This window comes from Mycteria americana, chromosome 1 (genome assembly GCF_035582795.1).
Source record: "Mycteria americana isolate JAX WOST 10 ecotype Jacksonville Zoo and Gardens chromosome 1, USCA_MyAme_1.0, whole genome shotgun sequence".
Lineage (NCBI taxonomy): Eukaryota > Metazoa > Chordata > Aves > Ciconiiformes > Ciconiidae > Mycteria > Mycteria americana.
The window spans coordinates 145,663,187-145,682,402 of record NC_134365.1 but is presented as its reverse complement, the minus strand read 5'-3'; the positions used below and the strand labels follow the sequence as shown (position 1 = coordinate 145,682,402).

At 41.8% G+C, this 19,216-nt stretch overlaps 1 protein-coding gene across 2 annotated transcripts in view; it reads right to left on the bottom strand.

Moving 5' to 3' along the window:
* Window positions 1-19,216, bottom strand: part of DHRSX (dehydrogenase/reductase X-linked) — a 169,479-nt gene that overhangs the window by 15,423 nt on the left and 134,840 nt on the right. For both annotated transcript variants that reach the window (XM_075522924.1, XM_075522934.1), the window contains one exon: window positions 14,455-14,662. In XM_075522924.1, coding sequence (XP_075379039.1) covers window positions 14,455-14,662 — 208 coding nt within the window. The remainder of the gene's footprint in view (window positions 1-14,454; window positions 14,663-19,216) is intronic.

Sequence of the window (19,216 nt, the reverse complement as noted above, 5' to 3'; positions counted from 1 at the left end):
CTGGAGCGCTGTAGCTATGGGACTCTGTGCAAAGCTCTTTTTTGCATAAGACAGTGTCAGTCACAAAATGATCAAGACCTCACCTCTCATGGGCCCAGTATAACCCTGCAGGACTTCAAATTTTTAAAGTCTTCCCGGTTTCTTTTTCGGTGTACAATGGTTTACTGCTCAGAGTAACTGGAAGTACGTGAGGTGGCCGGAGCTGGAGGTGATGTGCCTCAGTGCTTGCTGAAGTCTCCCAGGGAGACAGATTTATCACTGGCTCCTAAAATGAACCGATGAGTTCCCCTTGGCCTAATTCTCTAAATATAGCCCTTTGCCTTGTTTCCATCGCCACCTCTGTGTAGAGCAAGGGAAAAGCATGAACTAGTCCAAGGTACAAATCTGAATTCTCCTCTGTTAACACAGGGCAGAGAATACCCCATTCATTCTTCACTTGCATAAACAAATACCTCAGATTTACATGGCAGTGAAGAAGCTGATTACCTCTGGCTCTCGCATTTTTCTTTTTGAGTCACGTGCGGCTTGAGACGTGGCTGGTTTATAGCCTGAAATGATGTACCTTTACTTCAGATTTTAACTGCAAATCATTCTGCTTACCCCAGAACAAACATCTGGTCTTTGCTTAGAAAATGAATAGCCAACTTCATGCCTGATATCAGACCACAGCTACTCGAACAACTGACAACAGTTACCAGCAGCATCTGATAGGAGGGAGAGATTTGCGAAAGAATAAATACCCAGCTGCGACTAGAAATAACCAGATTTGGGTTACTACAGTTGAACAGAAGAAACTTACTACAGTTCTGCAGAAGAAGACATCAGCATTTTTTGATCACTAATATAATAAAATGGAGAAAAGCAGCTTGGTTCTTGAAAAATCAGGCAGATTCCTCTCCTAGTCTAAATTAATATTATGAAGAATTTATAAATAACTGTAGAGGACCACAGCAGAAAAAACCCATAACCACAAAGAGAAATTTGAAGAGAAAATAGCACAGAGGTACACGTTCTTACAGAAAATGTTTCCCTAAGCAAAAATAGATGCCCGAGCCAAGTATGCTCTTTAACTCCTTCTCTGAAAATGTAAACTCATTTCAAAAAAGCTCACTCAGGGGTTTTTTCCTTATATTTAGGCAAGTACAAGAAATTACTCAGCATACACCTCATCTGCAAGTAGTAAAGAGTTGCTCACATTCGTAGAGTTTGCTTTAGTGTAGAAAAGGAAATAAAATCTAGACAGTCCTCACCTGCGGTAACTGCTGCTACATTAAATGAGTACAAATGTAACGATTTCAAAACTATAAAGGGTGAAGGAGGTTCAACGAAATGGAGATGAGAATATAGCCCAGAATATATTGACATGATTTTAAAATAAACATTGAAAATGTATTTATGGGGTGAGGAGCAGGAAAGGAAGCTGCTATCCTAAAGCTCGTGCGCCTGAGCGCACTGCCCTGCCAGCTCCTGGTTTTCTGGTTTAATTTAGAGAAAAGGTTACTATCATCTGTCATGTTCCACGGGTTGTCAGAAAAGCCAGCCCTATGTATTTTATCATTAAGAAGCCCCACTGAAGAGGTGTTTTAAATGCTTGCAGTGGAGGTTAGCTGACTACTTGCCAGCTGCACCATAGCTCTTCCCTTTCTTCCAATTCAAAAGTATATTAACCGGAGGATAATTGCAGGTGTTCTCATCCGTAATCTCCAGTGACAATAACAAACAGCAGATCAAATGAAAAGGATCTTGCAGTCTTCCAAAATATTCAGTGCTTTGTGTTTTGTTACAGCAATTTTTCTACCTTTCCTAAAAATTCTTAGGTGTTGCAGGTGACTGAAATTAAGAGTGAAAGAATATTATTGAAAACTACATAATAATACGTGTTTAACTTGCAAAGCTACAGTAGGTTACATTTTTGTTTAGTATATGATTAAAAAGGAAATTATGTTTTATTAATGTAATTTTCTATATGAAAAAGTTCTGTATTTGAAGGTAAGTGATATTTTAGCATGAAAACTATCTAGTCTCCACAGATTTTAGCAAAGGGACTCCAAAACATGAAAGGTACAACAGGCTCTTGCATTTTAGATACTTCTATTTTTCTGTGATAAAGGCACTACGTAACTGTAACAAGAACATACTTGCAAAAGACTGTTAATATATACTTACTGTCAACAGAAGTTTTTCAGAAATACAAGAAATGAAGTTATATGCACTTACTTAACAAAAATACCTTCCACCTACTACACATGAAAATAAGGAAGATTTTATGCAAGAAAGCTGTTTGCATGAAGAAATACCTATTGGTACAAATAACCCAGCAATGCGGTGTTCTTTACCAGAGAAACTATGCACTATTTACTAATTCCTTGAAGTGGCAAAAACACATACATCTCAGTGACATGATCCATAGACAGATATTTCCATCAAAAATATAAGAGATTCTACAAGCTGCTGACAGCAATGAAAGGTGAATGAGAGATTACTGAAATACAGCTAAATTGAGGGCAGCTTAAGAAACCTACGTTTCAGTTCACCACACCATTTATTTCTTGACAGTTCAAACTTTCTGTATAATCCAAAGGATTTATTTTTAAATCTAGGCACCCATTCATATCAGAGGGCAAAGCTTTAACTCAGTAATTTGAAGCATCAACACATCTTAGCTATCATAATGGATCCATGATCAGTAGTTTGCAGCAGGTCTATTGCTCTGATTTGAAGGGCCCACCCAAGAAAGCCCAAAAACCTCACTTTGCCCCCTCTAAAATATCACATCATGGTTTAAATAAAAAAGTCCACAAAAAATTAAAAAGAAAAGGAAGATTTCCCCCCCCCCCCAAATTTTGAAATGTACAGTATAACTTCTCCATAAGAAAAATATGTCAAGTAGAATTGCAAACACCAATTCAGATGAGCAGACTTTCCATCACCAAACAGGAACAGAATACCTCTTTCTTCCTCTCAGGCAAAATCCTGAACCAAACTCTCTGTTCAGGACGTTCTAGGAACACGCAAACCCCCACTAGTCTACTCTGGACACTGTCAGTTGGAGCACCTCAGCTGACTTTCAGCTGGGCTACAAGCCAGCCTAAAGTTAGTCATCTCAAAGGTACTTTAGTTGCAAACCAAACAGTTGGGAACGCACAAGACGAAGGCCATGAACTGCTTGTGGAAACACAGGGGAAGCCATGGTCTCTTGTACAAGTGTCATGCACTACCTGCTGCTGCCGCTGGCTGCCTGGCCTCTCTGCTGGAAGGGGTCTCCGGAGCACTGACCAACTTCTAGAAGAACACTGCTGTAACCCAGGTTCGAGATTAACAGGGTAGCTACTCCAACTATCTCTACAGGTCTGTTTTCAATTTACCTTGGCTAATTTATTTTTTTAACACCATGCACAGATTTCTTGACCAGGACAATAAAAGATCTCATTTTCATTGAAAGCTCTTCATTCTGACCCATAGCCCCATCTTCCCTTTTCTCCTGTAAACAAGAGCCAGCACTGTTGGAAGCACAGTTCAACACAGATCATCAGCAGACAACGCGAAGAACTATTGTCTAGAAAGGCAAGGATGGAGGTGAGTGCAAGAAGTGGCACATCTTCACCAAAGCTCTTCCTAAAGAAGGATTTGCTGGGTACTCAACACATTCAAAATAAAAATTAATGTTTGTTGGGAAATCTTCACTTTTGGACCCTTATACTGGTTTTCTTTTTTCTTTTCAGCATGGGAGCAAACCAGAAAAACCTGAGGAAAAATAACTGGATTCTAAATACAAAAGGAATTCAGAAGGAACAGAGGACTGCAGGGACCTCTTGGGACATCTCTGATCTCCTCATATTGCAGATATCCTGTCAGCTGATCTTCTCCATAAACCTATTTAAACTCCATCTTAAAAACAACAGTTTTCTTATAGCTACCACTCTGTGGAATCCTTTTCCAGAGTCTGATTCCAATGATTAGAAACAAGTTTCTTACTTCTTTCTTCTTATTTCTTTCTCACTTTCTCAAAGTAAATAAATTCCCAGTCAGCTTGCTTCAATTCATTCTTGTCTTGACAAAATTGTTTCCTTAAAAGCAACCTCACTCCTGTTTATTTTGATTAGAGGCTATTGCTAGATATCATGATATAACTTGACAATAAAGAGAAAAAATAAAAAGTTGTTGCCTAGAGCTTCTACAGAGTCAAACTGAAATTAACACACAAAAGATGTATTGTCTTTATAGGAACAGCGACAGCACCGGTACCAGCCTTGAGCTGGATGGTACCTGCTCACTTCTATAAAGCCTAATGACGCTAACGCTGCAAATGATTTCTTTCCAACCAGGACAGCGTGGGACAGATTGTACATCACATGTACAAGTGCTGCTTCTGAGCACTGGAGGTGCTTTATAATCCCCCTGGCTCCTCTGAGTAAACTGTTGTGTAGTGACCCGGAGATGACAAATCCAGGTACCTCAGCACAAACAGATTTTCTATTTTATCACTTTTTTAAAAAGCTGGAAATAGATGACTCACCAGCAATCTGCCTTTGACCCAGTGCTGTCACGAGTGGGTTGAAACTCTCATAGCAGAAGTTATACAGCCAAGGTACTGGGTGATGGATATGTTTTGCAGTGAAAACAGTGCTTCATATGAAACAGGCTTGCCCCAATACAAGGGAAAAAAACCCACCACACCACCAAAACCAAAACTGAGCACCGAGTGTATATAAAATAGTATAACAGGGCAATTATATTTAGAAAAATAAGACTCTGTAAAACTCCCTGCTTCCTGCCTTCCAGACCTGCTTCTTGAATGGATTTCAAGCAACATCAGCTGAACCTAGTATTATAAACATCTGAAGTACTTACTGCCTCTGGAGACCTGCAGGCCCCCTAAAGCGATTAGGGTTCAGTGTATCTGTGCCAGCCTTAATCCACTTTCCTAGATAATAGGCATATGAAATAGGACACATGTGCCACAAACCTAAAGTAGGCAAGAAATACAAAAGGCCAGCCCCAGATCAAGAAGAACCTTTAACGAGCAGGATCAGACATGTAAAATGCTTTACATAAGGACAGTACTCCACATAGAGGATGCAAAGTCAGATCAGATAATCCTTGCTACAAGAATACACAATAAGATTGGGACGTGGATGCTCTTAGGTTTGGGTCTTATTTACGTGTTTAGCAGGTTCTGATCAGCTACACTTGTGCAAAGCCACTGATGAAGTACCAAAACTTCATGACGATGGAAGTCACCATTTTATATGCAAAGGAAAATGGGGACCTAAGTTGTCATTACTGATCATGATGTATGAGAGTGGTGATAACTGAACTCCTCTCCGAGAAATGACCAAGCTGCACTCACAGCTTGGGCAGTCATAAAAATAACCTTTGTTCGTGGACAATGTACAACCCTGACAGAAAAAAACCAAGCATGCTGCCCCACAGTGCCTTTTCTACATTCATTTTTAGAACAGAGCCACCTGTCAAAATATACTCATAGCATGTAATTTTAGTTTCAACACTCTGAGCTCCAAAAACAATGGGACAGCTTTTCTCTTTCTACATTTTGAATCATCTTAGGATAGTATGCGACAAGTGGCAGACGCTGTGGAAGACTGCATTTTGCATCTCAAGAGCTTGGCAGGCAAAAATATTGAGTAAGTCAATCAATACCACTCTTCCTGAGACACACTCAGCCTCAGCATACTGTTGGCTGCTGCAGGGATGCGAGGCAGCTGGAGAGCCATTGCACACGCCGCTGGCAGCAAAGCCGTGGAAACACAGGGCTGCCAGGCACAGGGCACCAACTCTGGCCCCTGCTATTCCTTCAAAAAGTAACATATATACTAAATTGGATAAACTATTAATAAAACGGTAAGTTAAGCTCGTAAATTGGCGGTGGCTAGCTCCAAGACTTTGATGAGCAATTAAGAGACATTGGGAGCAACTCTTATTTTTTCAGACCATGCCTGAGCCTAGGACCAGCAGTAGCACCTCCTTCCTATTCCAGTGACAGAAAGGTAGGTCAGTGTGATGGGGCCAAACAAATACCACTACAAATCCCATCCCTGATAAGCTGTCCAAGTTCATTCTTGTTTTATTGCACATTGCTCAGGTTTCATCCAAATCCTCTTCTGCATATGTTCTGTATTCCCCACAGAGCGCCTGGTGCGTGGTAACATAACTCCTGTGGTTACTTCCCCTTTCCAGAACTGAGATGGCAACACCAAATGTAGTCATTTGCCCTGAAGAGACTCACAGACCCAGTCTAAAGAGAATGTTTAAATATGTAATAACCTATAGAAACCACTAAATCTGGTCAGATTGTATTAATGACTTGTGTTTGTGCCACATCTAGGATCAAGTTCCTTCTAGAAAAATGGGGGCTAGAGCCACTGCACCAAATTCCCTTCTCATGTTTACCTATTAAAATCCACCAAATCCCATGTTTTTAGCTGAGAACATAATGAGAACAAAATGAACCATGTGAACTATGTCTTGCAGTATCTCAGTACCCTTTCTAAAATGCAAACACAAATGTTTGGGGCTGGCAATCATAATTGTTATAGTCATTACTAAAGCCAGAGTTATTCAAGTGACTGCTGAATTGAAACTTTTCAAAACTCACAAATTGGTTGCTGGATGATCCTGTTATTTTAAAAAATGTATTTGCTGTTTCCAGTTCTTCCTCAAATAGTGGGTAGTGCTTGCTTTCTGTGTTTCTCTCTTGTTACATATATTAGACTATTATAAATATATACAGGGAGTACACAAAACTACCCATTTAAATGCATGGCAATATCTATGTGATAAATAGTGGAGGCACACGATGGATTGTAAACACATATGAGAAATACATTTCATAAGTAACTGGGATTTCCTCACCTGTGGCCGCCCACAAACACATTTCCCATTTATATGGGAAATGCTCTGATACTCCAAACATCTTAGAGCTGCCATTTGAAAAACCAGCTTGATTACAGATTACTTGTGCCCCAGATATGTGAACACACCTTTCCAGTTCCTACTCTCTCCTGTGAACATCCAAAACCATACTACCTTCAGTTCTTTACTAGCATCGCTGGTTTTTAAAATAACACAAATTTAACGTCCTGTACCATGGGATGGGATTCATCTTAACTAACTTTATACCTTTATACAGCACAGACATCTACAGCTGAGCTAGTCACCAGAGGACCCCTTCATCATTCACAGGGATAAACTGGCACTTGAAGGACTTGATTCGTCTGGCCAACTGTAGATATTCATCTTAGGATAAGACAGATCCAGTACTAGCAGTGACCATGAGGAGATCACTGGATGAACAGCTCTGATGCAGGCATTCATACTGCAGATATTTATGAACTACGAGACCTGTCAGACGTGACTTCCAGGCATAGATGCCTTAGGCCACTGGAAAAGGAGATGTTTTCAGCTTCTTGGCAGAACTTGGCATTTTCTGTCAACCTTTGAAAGCGCAGGATAACCATTAAAACTCTGTCTATGTTGTTCATGGAAGAGTTTCCTTACTTCACATTGAAAGGTTTTTCAGTCTCCTTGGATTACTGGTACATTAAGGACCATCACATTCAGAGAGGGGGAAAGGAGTGCCTGTAAATCTCAAAAACCTCCTAAAATTAATTTTTCTGTAGTGAGTAGGGGCTTTAGGTGATGGAGCTCTGCAATATAAATTTTATCAGCATTGTTTTGTTATGGATGCATTACTTACAAGTAGCAAAACAGTAAGGAATTTAGGTAGGTCATCCCCAGAGAAATATCAATTGATCTATAATGCAAACTACACCTGGTGGCAAGCTGTCCATGTGTGCGTGTGTGTATATATATATACACACACATATATGAATATGCACTCCCACAACCTCCTCTGCATCTCCTTATTTTAGTGATCTAATTCCAAATTGCTGCTCGCTCGCAAGCTTGGTAGCAGGATTTTCCAAGGGAAGCTGGTGGTCTTTCTCCTTAACTCAGTGTTACGGCTCTTTCACATGGAAGAGAGAAACTGCCTGTCACTCCTGTTGCTACCCCTGCTGAACGGGTCGTTCCAGTGGGGCTGGGGTGGTCCCCTCTCTCTCTTGCTCTTTCTCTCTCAAAAAGCGGTACCTGAGAGATATGCTGATGAGAAAGATTAGTGGCTGCCCTGTATTCTGCTGCCAGTGGGTTCAAGCTTCCAACAGCGTTGTATTAACTGACCGAAAGAAAACGGAATTTTAACTACTTGGTGATGGAGGTAGAACTTCCCAGGTGCATGAGGAAGAATTACAGGAGTGTGATGCTATAACCCCTAACTATAAAGATTATGGATTTAAAGTGAAAGGCTAATGGTCTAGTTGAAATGTCAAGATTTTCTCTAATTCCCCGACCTTCCAACCTCTTTTTTGAGACCATTACATTAGAGGCATTGTGGTTACCTTCTTTTAAACCGACGGGAATCAGTACCGTGTCCCTGGCATGTTTTTGGTCCACAGTAAATTATCTTCCTCTTTTGTGTTTGTTCCATTTTCAAAAAGTCTGGGAATAGATCACTATGCAAAGGTATTAACCAAACACATGGGAAAGTACCGCCGAGAAATGTTAGCAAGGAATAAACTGATTGATGGAAAACGTCTTTCCTAACTAACTCTGTGGGTTCTGAATATGAAAATAGTTACAGATTACAAGATGATATGTACTGATGTGCTAACACTGGTTAGGCTCATATATTTTCACAATTTCTTAACTGTTTACTTACTCTGTCCCCATTACAGCAATACAAATACTATTTTTTCACTCTTTTGGATACAAATTTAATTCATTTCAGATAGAATTAAAGAATCTGCCTGAGCTGACAAGTTAAAACAACAGTCCTCTACCACACAGGAATTAGGGATAAACCCTTTCTTACACAGTACAAGTGCCCGTTTTCAGTATGCGTCTGACCTGCCAGAAAACGATATCAGAACATTTCAGCCACTTATCAGTCCAGAAGTTTCACTCCAAAACAAATTCACATAGGACAAGCATAGGTTTTTACATAATGCATAAGGTAGGTTTAACCTGTGTTTCTTTAAACCATTTTCCAGGCTAAAAAGGGTCAAGCCTGCAGGCAGACTTCAGATATGGAGACAGTCTTCTTGTCCTGTGAACACTTTTGAAAGATGGAAGATAGTCTTCCCATTTCACACTGTCAAGGAAAAAAGGGATGCTTTTCTCTTTTTAACCATACAACTAAAACTCTGGGACAGGGCGCGAGATGAATCTCTCTGACTGTGCACACTGCTTCGTTTTTCGCTTGCTCCATGGCTGTGTTTCGGCCTGTTCCAACTAGCACCCTCCAAGGGAAGCCTGGGTGTGGTTTGGGGATAGATCATGCCAGCAGCTGCTCCAAATAAGAGTTATAAACAAGAACTTCAACAGCCTTGACTCCCTCTGATGTACTCCAACACAATCCCACCCATTTTGTGCAGTCCCATACAGCATCCTTACCCCTTTGCGTGCCATACACCACAGCATGCAACAGAAATCCTTCACTTTCCTGCCATCAAAACACTCTCCAGCAACTCTCAACACGTCTCTTATAATAAACATTTCACCTGCGTAGACCTCGGAAAACACACACAAAGGTAACGATATCTTGGGACCGCAGAGGAACAACAGGTTCAATGGAGACAAGGGTCCAATGCTATGTAGGTGTGCACTTTGAGTCAGCCTCCTTTAGAAGGGTCTAGTCCTAATTAGGACAGGCACAAAACAATTCATGCTCCAAAGCCTTCTTATTTAGCAGTTAATATAAATAAAGCAGCCAAACTGCATCCACATACCCCATAACAGACAGGACCTGGGTGCCTACCCAAGTCCAGGGATTCACATCCAAGAAAAATACCCAGATTACCAGGATTTGGTAGCTCAAAGGTGGATTGCTCATTATCCTTCTCAGGCGGGTCCCTCCATCTTTCCCTCCAGAATTATCCTATGGCTGTATGAATAAGCAAATATTTATTAGATGGATAAAAAGAAGCCCTATGGCTCTGAAGCTTAAATCCTTGTACCAATATGTACAAAAAGGGGACCTGTTTAAAGATCAGAGTTACTGGGATAAAGTAGACTGTTTCCTTCTCTCTCATTTTGACTAGAATCCCACTTTTAATCTGAAAAGCTTCTTGTAAAAATTAACCACAAATGACATGTTCTGCAAGGAGTTTTCATTTTGTGAGAAAATTCCAGACTAGCTTTACGTGAGGACCACACACTCACATGGACCAAAGATGTTGATGCTGATGAATTGCTGCTTTCAGCTGTAGAATTTAATTATTCTCGTTCTGTACAGCTGGTGTTATTGTGTGGTGATGTGTTTGTCTTCTGACACCTCGGGGGGGAGGATGAAATGAATTTGCTACATTCACAGTGCCAAAGGGACAGTTTGAATAAGAAATGCTGCAATAAGACCTGCATGACTACGTCCTCTGGCATGAATGATGAATCCAGGTTCTTTAGGTGTTGTTTTCTAGCAGCACTTACAGACTGGAAGCATTTCTTTAAAAATGTCATAGGAAAATTACGCTAAAGTTAAGCCTATTTTGACAGATGAAAGAAATTAACTAGTGTATATTGGCTGATTTCTAGCCCGTATTTCTGAAGCCTTTCCCTTCACTTTTAAAGGCCGGCGGGGTCACTAATCCTACTCATTTTCAGTTTGTCAGTCAATAATCACTTACATGGCACTATGTCTTTGGAAATGACAGCTGAGACAAGATCTGATACGCAGTCTTCCTCCCACAATGCCTTCCTGAATACCAATCTGAGGCAGCTGAAAGGACCGAATACTCTATATCTGATAATGACACATTCACCCAGCTTGTCATAAAGAAGGGTTGGGGGAAGTTTACAGTGCTGCTATGCGGGAAATGTCTCTACTTCGATGGCATAATGAAGTTATACAAAGCAGAACAGTCCCTGCCATTGGACATTAATGAGAGTCAACATTTTTTTTGCTCGAAGGCATTTTAATTGTATCACAGGCAGAGGCCATCTGGCTTAAGAATGAATATTCAGCATCTGTAGCAGAAGCAGAAATACTTGAGAGGGAAATGGTACCTTCCCAGCTTCCAGCTTGGACAGTACCCATCACTGAAACTGGTGTGTTGCACAGTTGGCTAAATTGCAATTTGATGACCGACCAGTATCTTTTTAGGCTATTATTATCTTATTAATTAGTTACTGTTTACTAGTTTGGACTTTATGTCTTCAAAAAGAAGATCCCTTTATGTTAAAAACTCCTAAGGGATAACATATTTCACCACACTCTGCAGAGAACTGTGACAGCTAGTCAGCTTTTATTTACTGAGAAGTCATAGGGGTAGAAATTAATTTCTTTTTTTGAGGAATAAACATAATTTCTCTCTTGTGTGTGACAGGTGCAATCCCTGTTTATTAAAAATGTAGAGAAAACATTTGCAAAACGGAAATCTAAAGAGCAAGTATCACAGCAGACAATAACTTTCCTGAGAAAGAATCGAGCTGAGAAAGAATGAAACCATCACTTCTAAAGGGCAGGCATTTATTTCACAATTTTTATGACTGCCACTGGCTCCTTTAGCTTGGCCTATGTTATTTCTACAGAGGTGCCTCTCACTGCAGCTTGTTGGGGAAAAAAAAACCCAAACTGACTTGGCAGAGATTTTTACTGAGCTACGTATGAAGACCAGAAGACAATGTTTCACAGTTCTGAGAAACTCAAGCTGTTAATGCTTTGAGTAAATTATATGTGCGTATCATGGCCTATTTATGAGACTGTAGGTTTATTTGCTTAAGTACCTAAATATCTTGAGGCAGCTCTGGGGCGGATGTTGAGAAGGCAGCCTTGTCTGCCACACTGAGCCACCTCAAACACAAGCAGCCCAGCGAGAGTAGGGGCCAGGCTGCAGTTCCTAGGAAGTATTTGACTTGAATTCAACTGGGACCAGTGCTGGCGGAAATGCATTTAAAGGTAGCGGAGGCTCTGCCACAATATTTTGGAATTAAATCAAACAACGTGTTGGCTCTCTCCTGAGGGAATGTGATGTGATAAATCTGTGATGCATTTCCTCACCAGAGCTATCTGGGCTGTGTTGGCTCTCACAAGCGCTAGGTTGCAGTGGGTGAAGCAATTTCCTGCATGCGTTTAGAAACCCCTCCGGAATACTTCAGGGTGATAAAAGTTAGTTGAGCCAATATGATTAGAGAGCTATCACCTCATTTTCACTGCATTACTGCCATAAAACTAGAAGGAAGATTCATATATGTGCACTCAGGAACGAAATTCCAGGGGAGAAGAAATCCATAATACCAACTATCAGTTAATATGATCAGAAAACTGAATTTTCTTGTACTTGCTTTCTTACTTTTCTCAGGGAAAATTTACGCTAGTGCACGAGACCAACACAAGACCCACCCAGGCTTGAATGGTGGATACTACGGCACTCGGTACAGTGCTACTGAAATTGCCAGGCAGGCTTTCAACGTGAGCTTGCCGTGGAGCCAAACATCGCTTTGTGGTGCAGCTCTGCCAGAGCTGAACAGGGCATACCTATGTGATGAAGCGCTCCTGAATGTGAGAAAGGAAGGCAAAGTCAATCCCGAATACATAAACATATCTTAAGCAATAAGCAAAGAGTAGAAGTCAGAGCTGTAACTCAGAAGTCTAAGGGAGGACAGGAAGAGTGATAGTAGGAGTTTCCCTCTCCTTTGGCTTATAGGAAAAACACATCGAGTGTTATATGAAAATGTGAAAATCTCAGCCTCAATAACTGAAGCATTCAGTTATCCAAACCTGAAGTTATTCTGACTCAAAAAGCAATTGATGCATTTGCTTTTCAGGCAGTACACACATCACACTTCCGTGCAAGTCAGTATGTCTGTCCATCACCTGTTGCAAGGCAGAATTCCTTTAGAGCGGTATCTCATCCAAAGAATAGGAAAGTGATCAAGAACTATCAGCAGCATTACTCTTAGAGTTGTAAGTATGAGAATCCCTCTTGTGATAAATCCAAACTCATTTTATGTGTGTTCAGTGACATCCCATTCAGTGTCTAAACGTGGTCAGTATAATACAAAAACGTCTCCCTGGGCACACCAATAAAACTGAATGGGATTGAGTGCTGTAAACAACAAGAGACTCAATTCTCACTCTCAGACACGGAAATTTTGTCAGGATTTTGTGGCTCTAGAGGAAATGCTGAACACAACCTAAACATCTATACGAAACTGTTATGTTAGCAAGGTGAAGTAAGTCCGATGAAAAAACACCACCACCTGAGACTGATATTTAAAATGGCAATCACAAGAGGCAAAACAAGTTTAATATATACGGTCTGGCAAAGCTGCATTCTGCTTCTTTAAGAATGCATTACATATTATGAGCATTCCTATTACAATTTTATTGCAATATTCAAGGTGTACTCAGAAGATACTATTAATTTTTTAAATATGGGTTTATTTGTTTGCATCTTATTTTACAGCCACTTTTCCAGCCTCCAGTTTCATTTCTAAAATTAAAGCTAGTGATATTTCCATATCAAAGTTTAAAATTAATTTGCTTTGTGGGACATGCCCCTTGATCTAAAATACTTCATTTTAATTAGGACATTTAATTTTCTCTAATGGAATCAGGTTCCATTCACTTAATCCAAAACTACTTTCTGAAAGAGTTATAAGGAGTACACTTTCTCAGCACGAGTCCTCCTAAGGCTTGTCCGCATGAGGAGATTGCACCTACGCAGCTAAACTGATTCCAGATTGATCTACTTACATCACTACAAAATGTTACTGAAGTTAACCATAACTGGGTCTGCCCCACTTCTGGATCGGTTTTATCAAACAGCTTTAAGTTTCCTCATGGACACCAGGAACGGATAATAGAAAATCAGGTACCATTACAAGTATGTGTTAGGATGAAAAAGCTAAATAAAAGTTGTCCCACCTCCCAGATCACGAGTGTCTGGACCCGCACAGCCTGGAGTATGGCCACTTCCCACCACCATTTTTGTACAGCTTCTTTCTTCCCTTTGCCCTCTTCTCTATAATGTGTTGCATACATGTAGATCGTGCCAGATCATGTCTGTTTCTCATTAAGAGGATGTACAAGACATTTCCGAGGAACACTTTGCATATTCTGGCTCTGTGTTAGGATGATGTTCTGCCCCCATGCACGCACAGAGGCATGCAGATAGATCAGGGCAGAGATAATCAGTGCAAGGGCACAGACAGTGAAAGGCATTCCCTTCCATTACTGTGAGAGCTCACTCCCTCCATTGAAAGTAAGTGTTTGTTCTGGGGAAGGCCTGTGTATCAATTTTGTACATCTCATCAGCACAGAGAAATGCAATAAATACCATACATTATGATAAACTCCAAAACACCTTCAGCTCCGTGCTGACTACAGCTCTCACAATGTAGAGGCACAGCGACAAAATGATTTAAAAAACTGCATACCTTGAAAAACAGCCAGGCTGTCATCCATTTGGCCACTTTTACAACCCAAAAGACATGCCTGTAGAGCTTGGTATTCACTACTCCAGGGTCTACTACATTAGCAGTCACATGGCTTCCATTTGCAGTCAGAAGATGCTGTAGTCGATAGGTAAATAACACAAGGGCAAGTTTGCTTTGGGCATAGGCTCCATGGGGTGAATACGAACATCTGTGTACAGGAGAGAAAGAGAGAGGGAGATGCACATAAAAATAATCAGAAGGAAAACAGAATTGCACAAACATCAAACGTACTGCATTTTGCAATACCCAGCAAACAAACAGCTATACATTGAGTCGTCAGAAGAAACAGCTTATCACTGGCAGGTGTGTTGTTTGCTGGGGTTCTGGTGATTATTCCGTCAGACACCAAGTCTGATTTATAGCGGGGAAAAAAATTAAAATAAAATTACACAATACCTGCCAGAATCTCTACGTCAAACTATTGAACTAGAAATGCTGAGGCACCAATCTCCAGGATATCATCACCTAGAGGCCCTCAAACTACTCTCCCCTTCCTCACTGCCCTCTTCCCACACATACATACCCTGTTCCCACCCAGTAAATCCGTGTCTGATCATACTATCCTGGTTATTACTATTTGTATTGCAGCAAGACCTACTAGTTTCTGACAAAGGCTCCTGTGTTGGGCACAGTACAGATGAGTAAGGCAATCATTGCACCTGCCCCAGTGACACACTAGATTATGCACAGCTAAAGAGATGGACAGAAAGATGGGGCAAGGAGAGCGGCTGCAAGTGTAACCACAGTTCTGCCATATACAGCCTTTAGAGCAAAGATGGCTGGGTCTGTGCCAAACAGGAGTTGCGACGGAGGCACAAAAATACTGGGAGTTATGGCAAGACATTACCTGTTAAGACTCCTGTGCACCTCTCTCACCTGGATGCTGAATCTGCCTTTCTTTCAAGTCAAACTTTCTAGGAACTGCTGATGCGTTGGGTTTCGCTGCATGCAGGCAGCAGTATTTTTTTTAAATAAGCAGGCTAGTTCCAGGCAAATTAGCAGGTATGTCGCTTAAAATGCTCCTCCCGACTGGGGCGTCAGCATCACTTCCACAAATTCCTATGCCATGACAACTCACTCCTGTAATTACTACAGCCTCTCATCTAACCTTTTTTGTGCTTAGCAGAAACAAAGGTAGTTCCTGGCATTACAGACAGCTCATAGGCAAAGCAGGCGGGAGCCTAAAGCAACGGGCTCCTGTGGGCAGCAGAACAGCTTTGGTCCCCATCCCCTTTGCCTCTGGCAGAGCCTGGGGAAGCGGCGCTGCTGCTGCTGCCGATGTGGAGCCAGGGGTCAGTGTCCGGGGCTGCAGCTACTGCTGGTGGAGGGAGCTAGAGGGACACCCACCCAGGAGCAGGTCTCTCTTTCCCAGCTCTCTCCTTCCCCCTAGTTGTTGCCCTGCCTCTGTGACAGCCACAGCTCCAGCTGCATCCTCGACACCCTCACCCTTAGTGCAGCGAGTGCCCGGGATGTGCAGGGCACATCCTTAGTGCAGCTGGGGATGCTCCTACTCTGCTGAAAAGCCTGCCTTCGGTTTTCTGTGCTTGCTACTACGTGCAAGGTTTTTATTTTGAATTAATAGCTAATACGTCTCAGAGTTCTTTTTGTTATCTCATTCTTGTTGAATACCTTATTTATCATATCCTGTACACTTCACCACAGAAAGCCCTGGATGCTAGCAAACAGGCTGACTCTCTGCAGAGGTATAAGGCCACTGAAGCAATTTAACTGTTCGTGTTATCTGAATGGACTCAGAAACTTGGAGACACAATGGTAAATCGTACAGCTCAGCTACAGGAAGTAAAAGACAACGGCACTGACTCTCCAGTGCATCTCTTTTTTTTTTTTTTCTTTTTTTTTTCCCCTGCTCTATTCTTGTTCAAGCAAATCACAAACACACAGGCTACAAAAGCATTATATAAATTGAGAAAGAATAAAAAAGGACAGCTGATCATAAACAGCCCTTGCACCAACCAACGGCCTGAGCTGTAACATGCTGAATAACGTAGCTCCTTCATCATAAAGATAATCACCTGCGCCTCAGGGTAAAATGGGCTATTTTAAGAATAAAGAACAATCACTGCATGAATATAAAAGTCACTTGGCGTTAGTCAGGAAATTGCAGTTACCTTTTAAATTCAGTAATGTCCGTGCTCTGATCTGAGACACTCAAAATGTCACCTTATGCTTCATGCATATTTCAACCCTTTTAACTTGAAGGACCAGATCCTCAGCCGCTACAAGCTTCACTTGCACAGCCGTGCGGGCAGAGCTCACACCACCCATGGGAAGAAGCACTCATCCGAAGCCGCCTCCGGCAACCAGCTGGCAGCCAACCCTGGCACTTCTCCATCGGTGCCACCATTCCCCACCGGTGGAGAACGCAAGCTGGGGCACGGGAAAAGCTTCCTGAGTTGAATTAGAGTGATCTTGTCTGGCAAGCGGCTTGCAGGGAAGCAGGACTGGGGACTACTCGGACTTGTTCTGCCTGGGTCTAATCTGGCCTTCAGTAACCTTCAGATGCCAGGCAGGAGGCCGGTGAATGCTCCCCATGACTTCCCATTCCCACATTTTGTGCGACTGCTGTTTTGACTAACCTTGTGGCAATGAAGCATGAACTACAAGGGCTGGATCCTCAAAAGCCTTGTACTTTGCATAGATATCTATGTCAGTGAAAGATGAGTGCTGAGAAGATATAAAAAGCTATCCAATCAGTGAGGAAGCCTTTTATATCACAGTACAGAGATGCAAATGATTTGCAAGGCAGCAGGGAATCAGACTTCAATAACATACTATAGATACGAAGGGTATAAAATTGGATACACAGAGCAGATACTTTTGGCAGAACCCCTGCAATGATTACCTGCTCTCTTCCCATTTTCTCTGTCTGTGTTTTTTGCTTTCCAGGAATCTGACACCAATGGACTAGATACGACAGGGGAATAACCTGTGATACAGAAGCAACAAGGATTTTTGTTGAACAACTAACTGTTTTGTTTGTGAGACCTTGTCTTTTTAGGTGCATGCTGTTTAAATGCTATGTTGTAAAAAAAATCAGGACTGGTTACTTGATTTCATTACATCCGATCTTGACTTTATACATCAGAAAAATAGGAGCACATAAGGTCCTGTACCTGTACCACGATTGCATCTCCCATGCACATACATGTAGAATCACATAATGGTTTGGTTTGGGTTGGAAGGGACCTTTAAAGATCATCTAGTCCAACACCCCTGCCATGAGCAGGGACATCTTCAACTAGATCATGTTGCTCAAAGCCCCATCCAACCTGGCCTTGAACACTTTCAGCGATGGGGCATCCACAACTTCTCTGGGCAACCTGTTCCTGTGTCTCACCACCCTCATTGTAAAAAATTTCTTCCTTATGTCCAATCTAAGTCTACCTTCTTTCAGTTTAAAACCACAAAATGTATTCCTCTTACACATGGAATTGCCTGGCTTTAAAGCCTATGCATTTAAATCTAGCCTCTCTTGGCACTCTACGCACTGTATGTACATTTTCTACACTGAATGAAACTATAATTGTATACTAAATAAAATAATAATATTGACATTACGCATTTCCACATTGCTTTCATTTTCTGAAGGCTCTAAAAGCCTTCTAAAATGAAAGTGCATACAAGAGGCAAACTGAAGCACAGCCCAGAGCAGAACACAGCTTACCAGCAAACTGTGCTGGCACACCAGTGCACGTGACGTGCCGGTGACGCTTGGACCCCTGAGGACACAGGGTATTGACGCTTCACAGCAAGGCAGGCAGACTCTCAAGCAGAGAAACTCTACCTCCTCACTGGGTGGCCAGCCAGGCAGAAGACTGGTAGCTCCCAGCTCCCAGTGGTATATACGCACGCTGGCCAGTTGGCTAGAGAGCTAGGAGGTACTGGTGTTCGACTGCCCAGGGATCCGTCCTAATAAATACTGCCCACCAGGCTCGAGCTACACCAGACAGCACGTGCTGCGGCATAGCAAGCCTGTGCAGGGTCAGTAGCTAGGAAAAGCGGAGCAAGGACGTGGTGGGAAGAAGTCCAGTGGGAAGGAGAGGCGTGCCTGGCATCGGTAGCTTGGCGAAGTTCATGCCCACCCAGTCCTTTCAGTGGGGCTCTCTGTGGAGCGCTCTTCCTACCATGGAAAACAGTCTCTAGGGGATGCCCCCCTAGAGCATTTTGCCAAGTCGGTGCTGATAAAATAGGGCAATGCACAACTCACTCAATGGAAACTACAGGAGGATTTAAGGCAGACAGGATTTAATTAGCTGCTCTAAAATCTGACCAAGGGAGCAGCAATATACAAGACCTTCTTCTTCCTTTTAAAATAATGTTTTATTAATTCTATACTGATGAATAAAGGATCAGGATAAGGCAGGCTATGCATTTTCTGTTCAATTAATTTTTAGCAGAAATTCTTATTTTTGGCTTAAGATTTTTTGCAACATAGTCTGACAAGTTTGAATTGTCATTACAAAAATTAGGGAGGAGAAGAGAAAGGGATTGTTTTGTATTTTTGCCAAAACAAAATAAGTAAGCATTCAATTCTGGAGTGAGTGAGTGCCTTGTGGTTTGCTGATTTTTTTTTTTTTTTTTCCCCCCTCTTTTTCACCAGAAGCTGATTTGACCACTCATCTCCATGGTGCTGTCTCTGGCAGCAGTCTCCTTAGCATGCTGGGGCAACGTATTTGTAAAA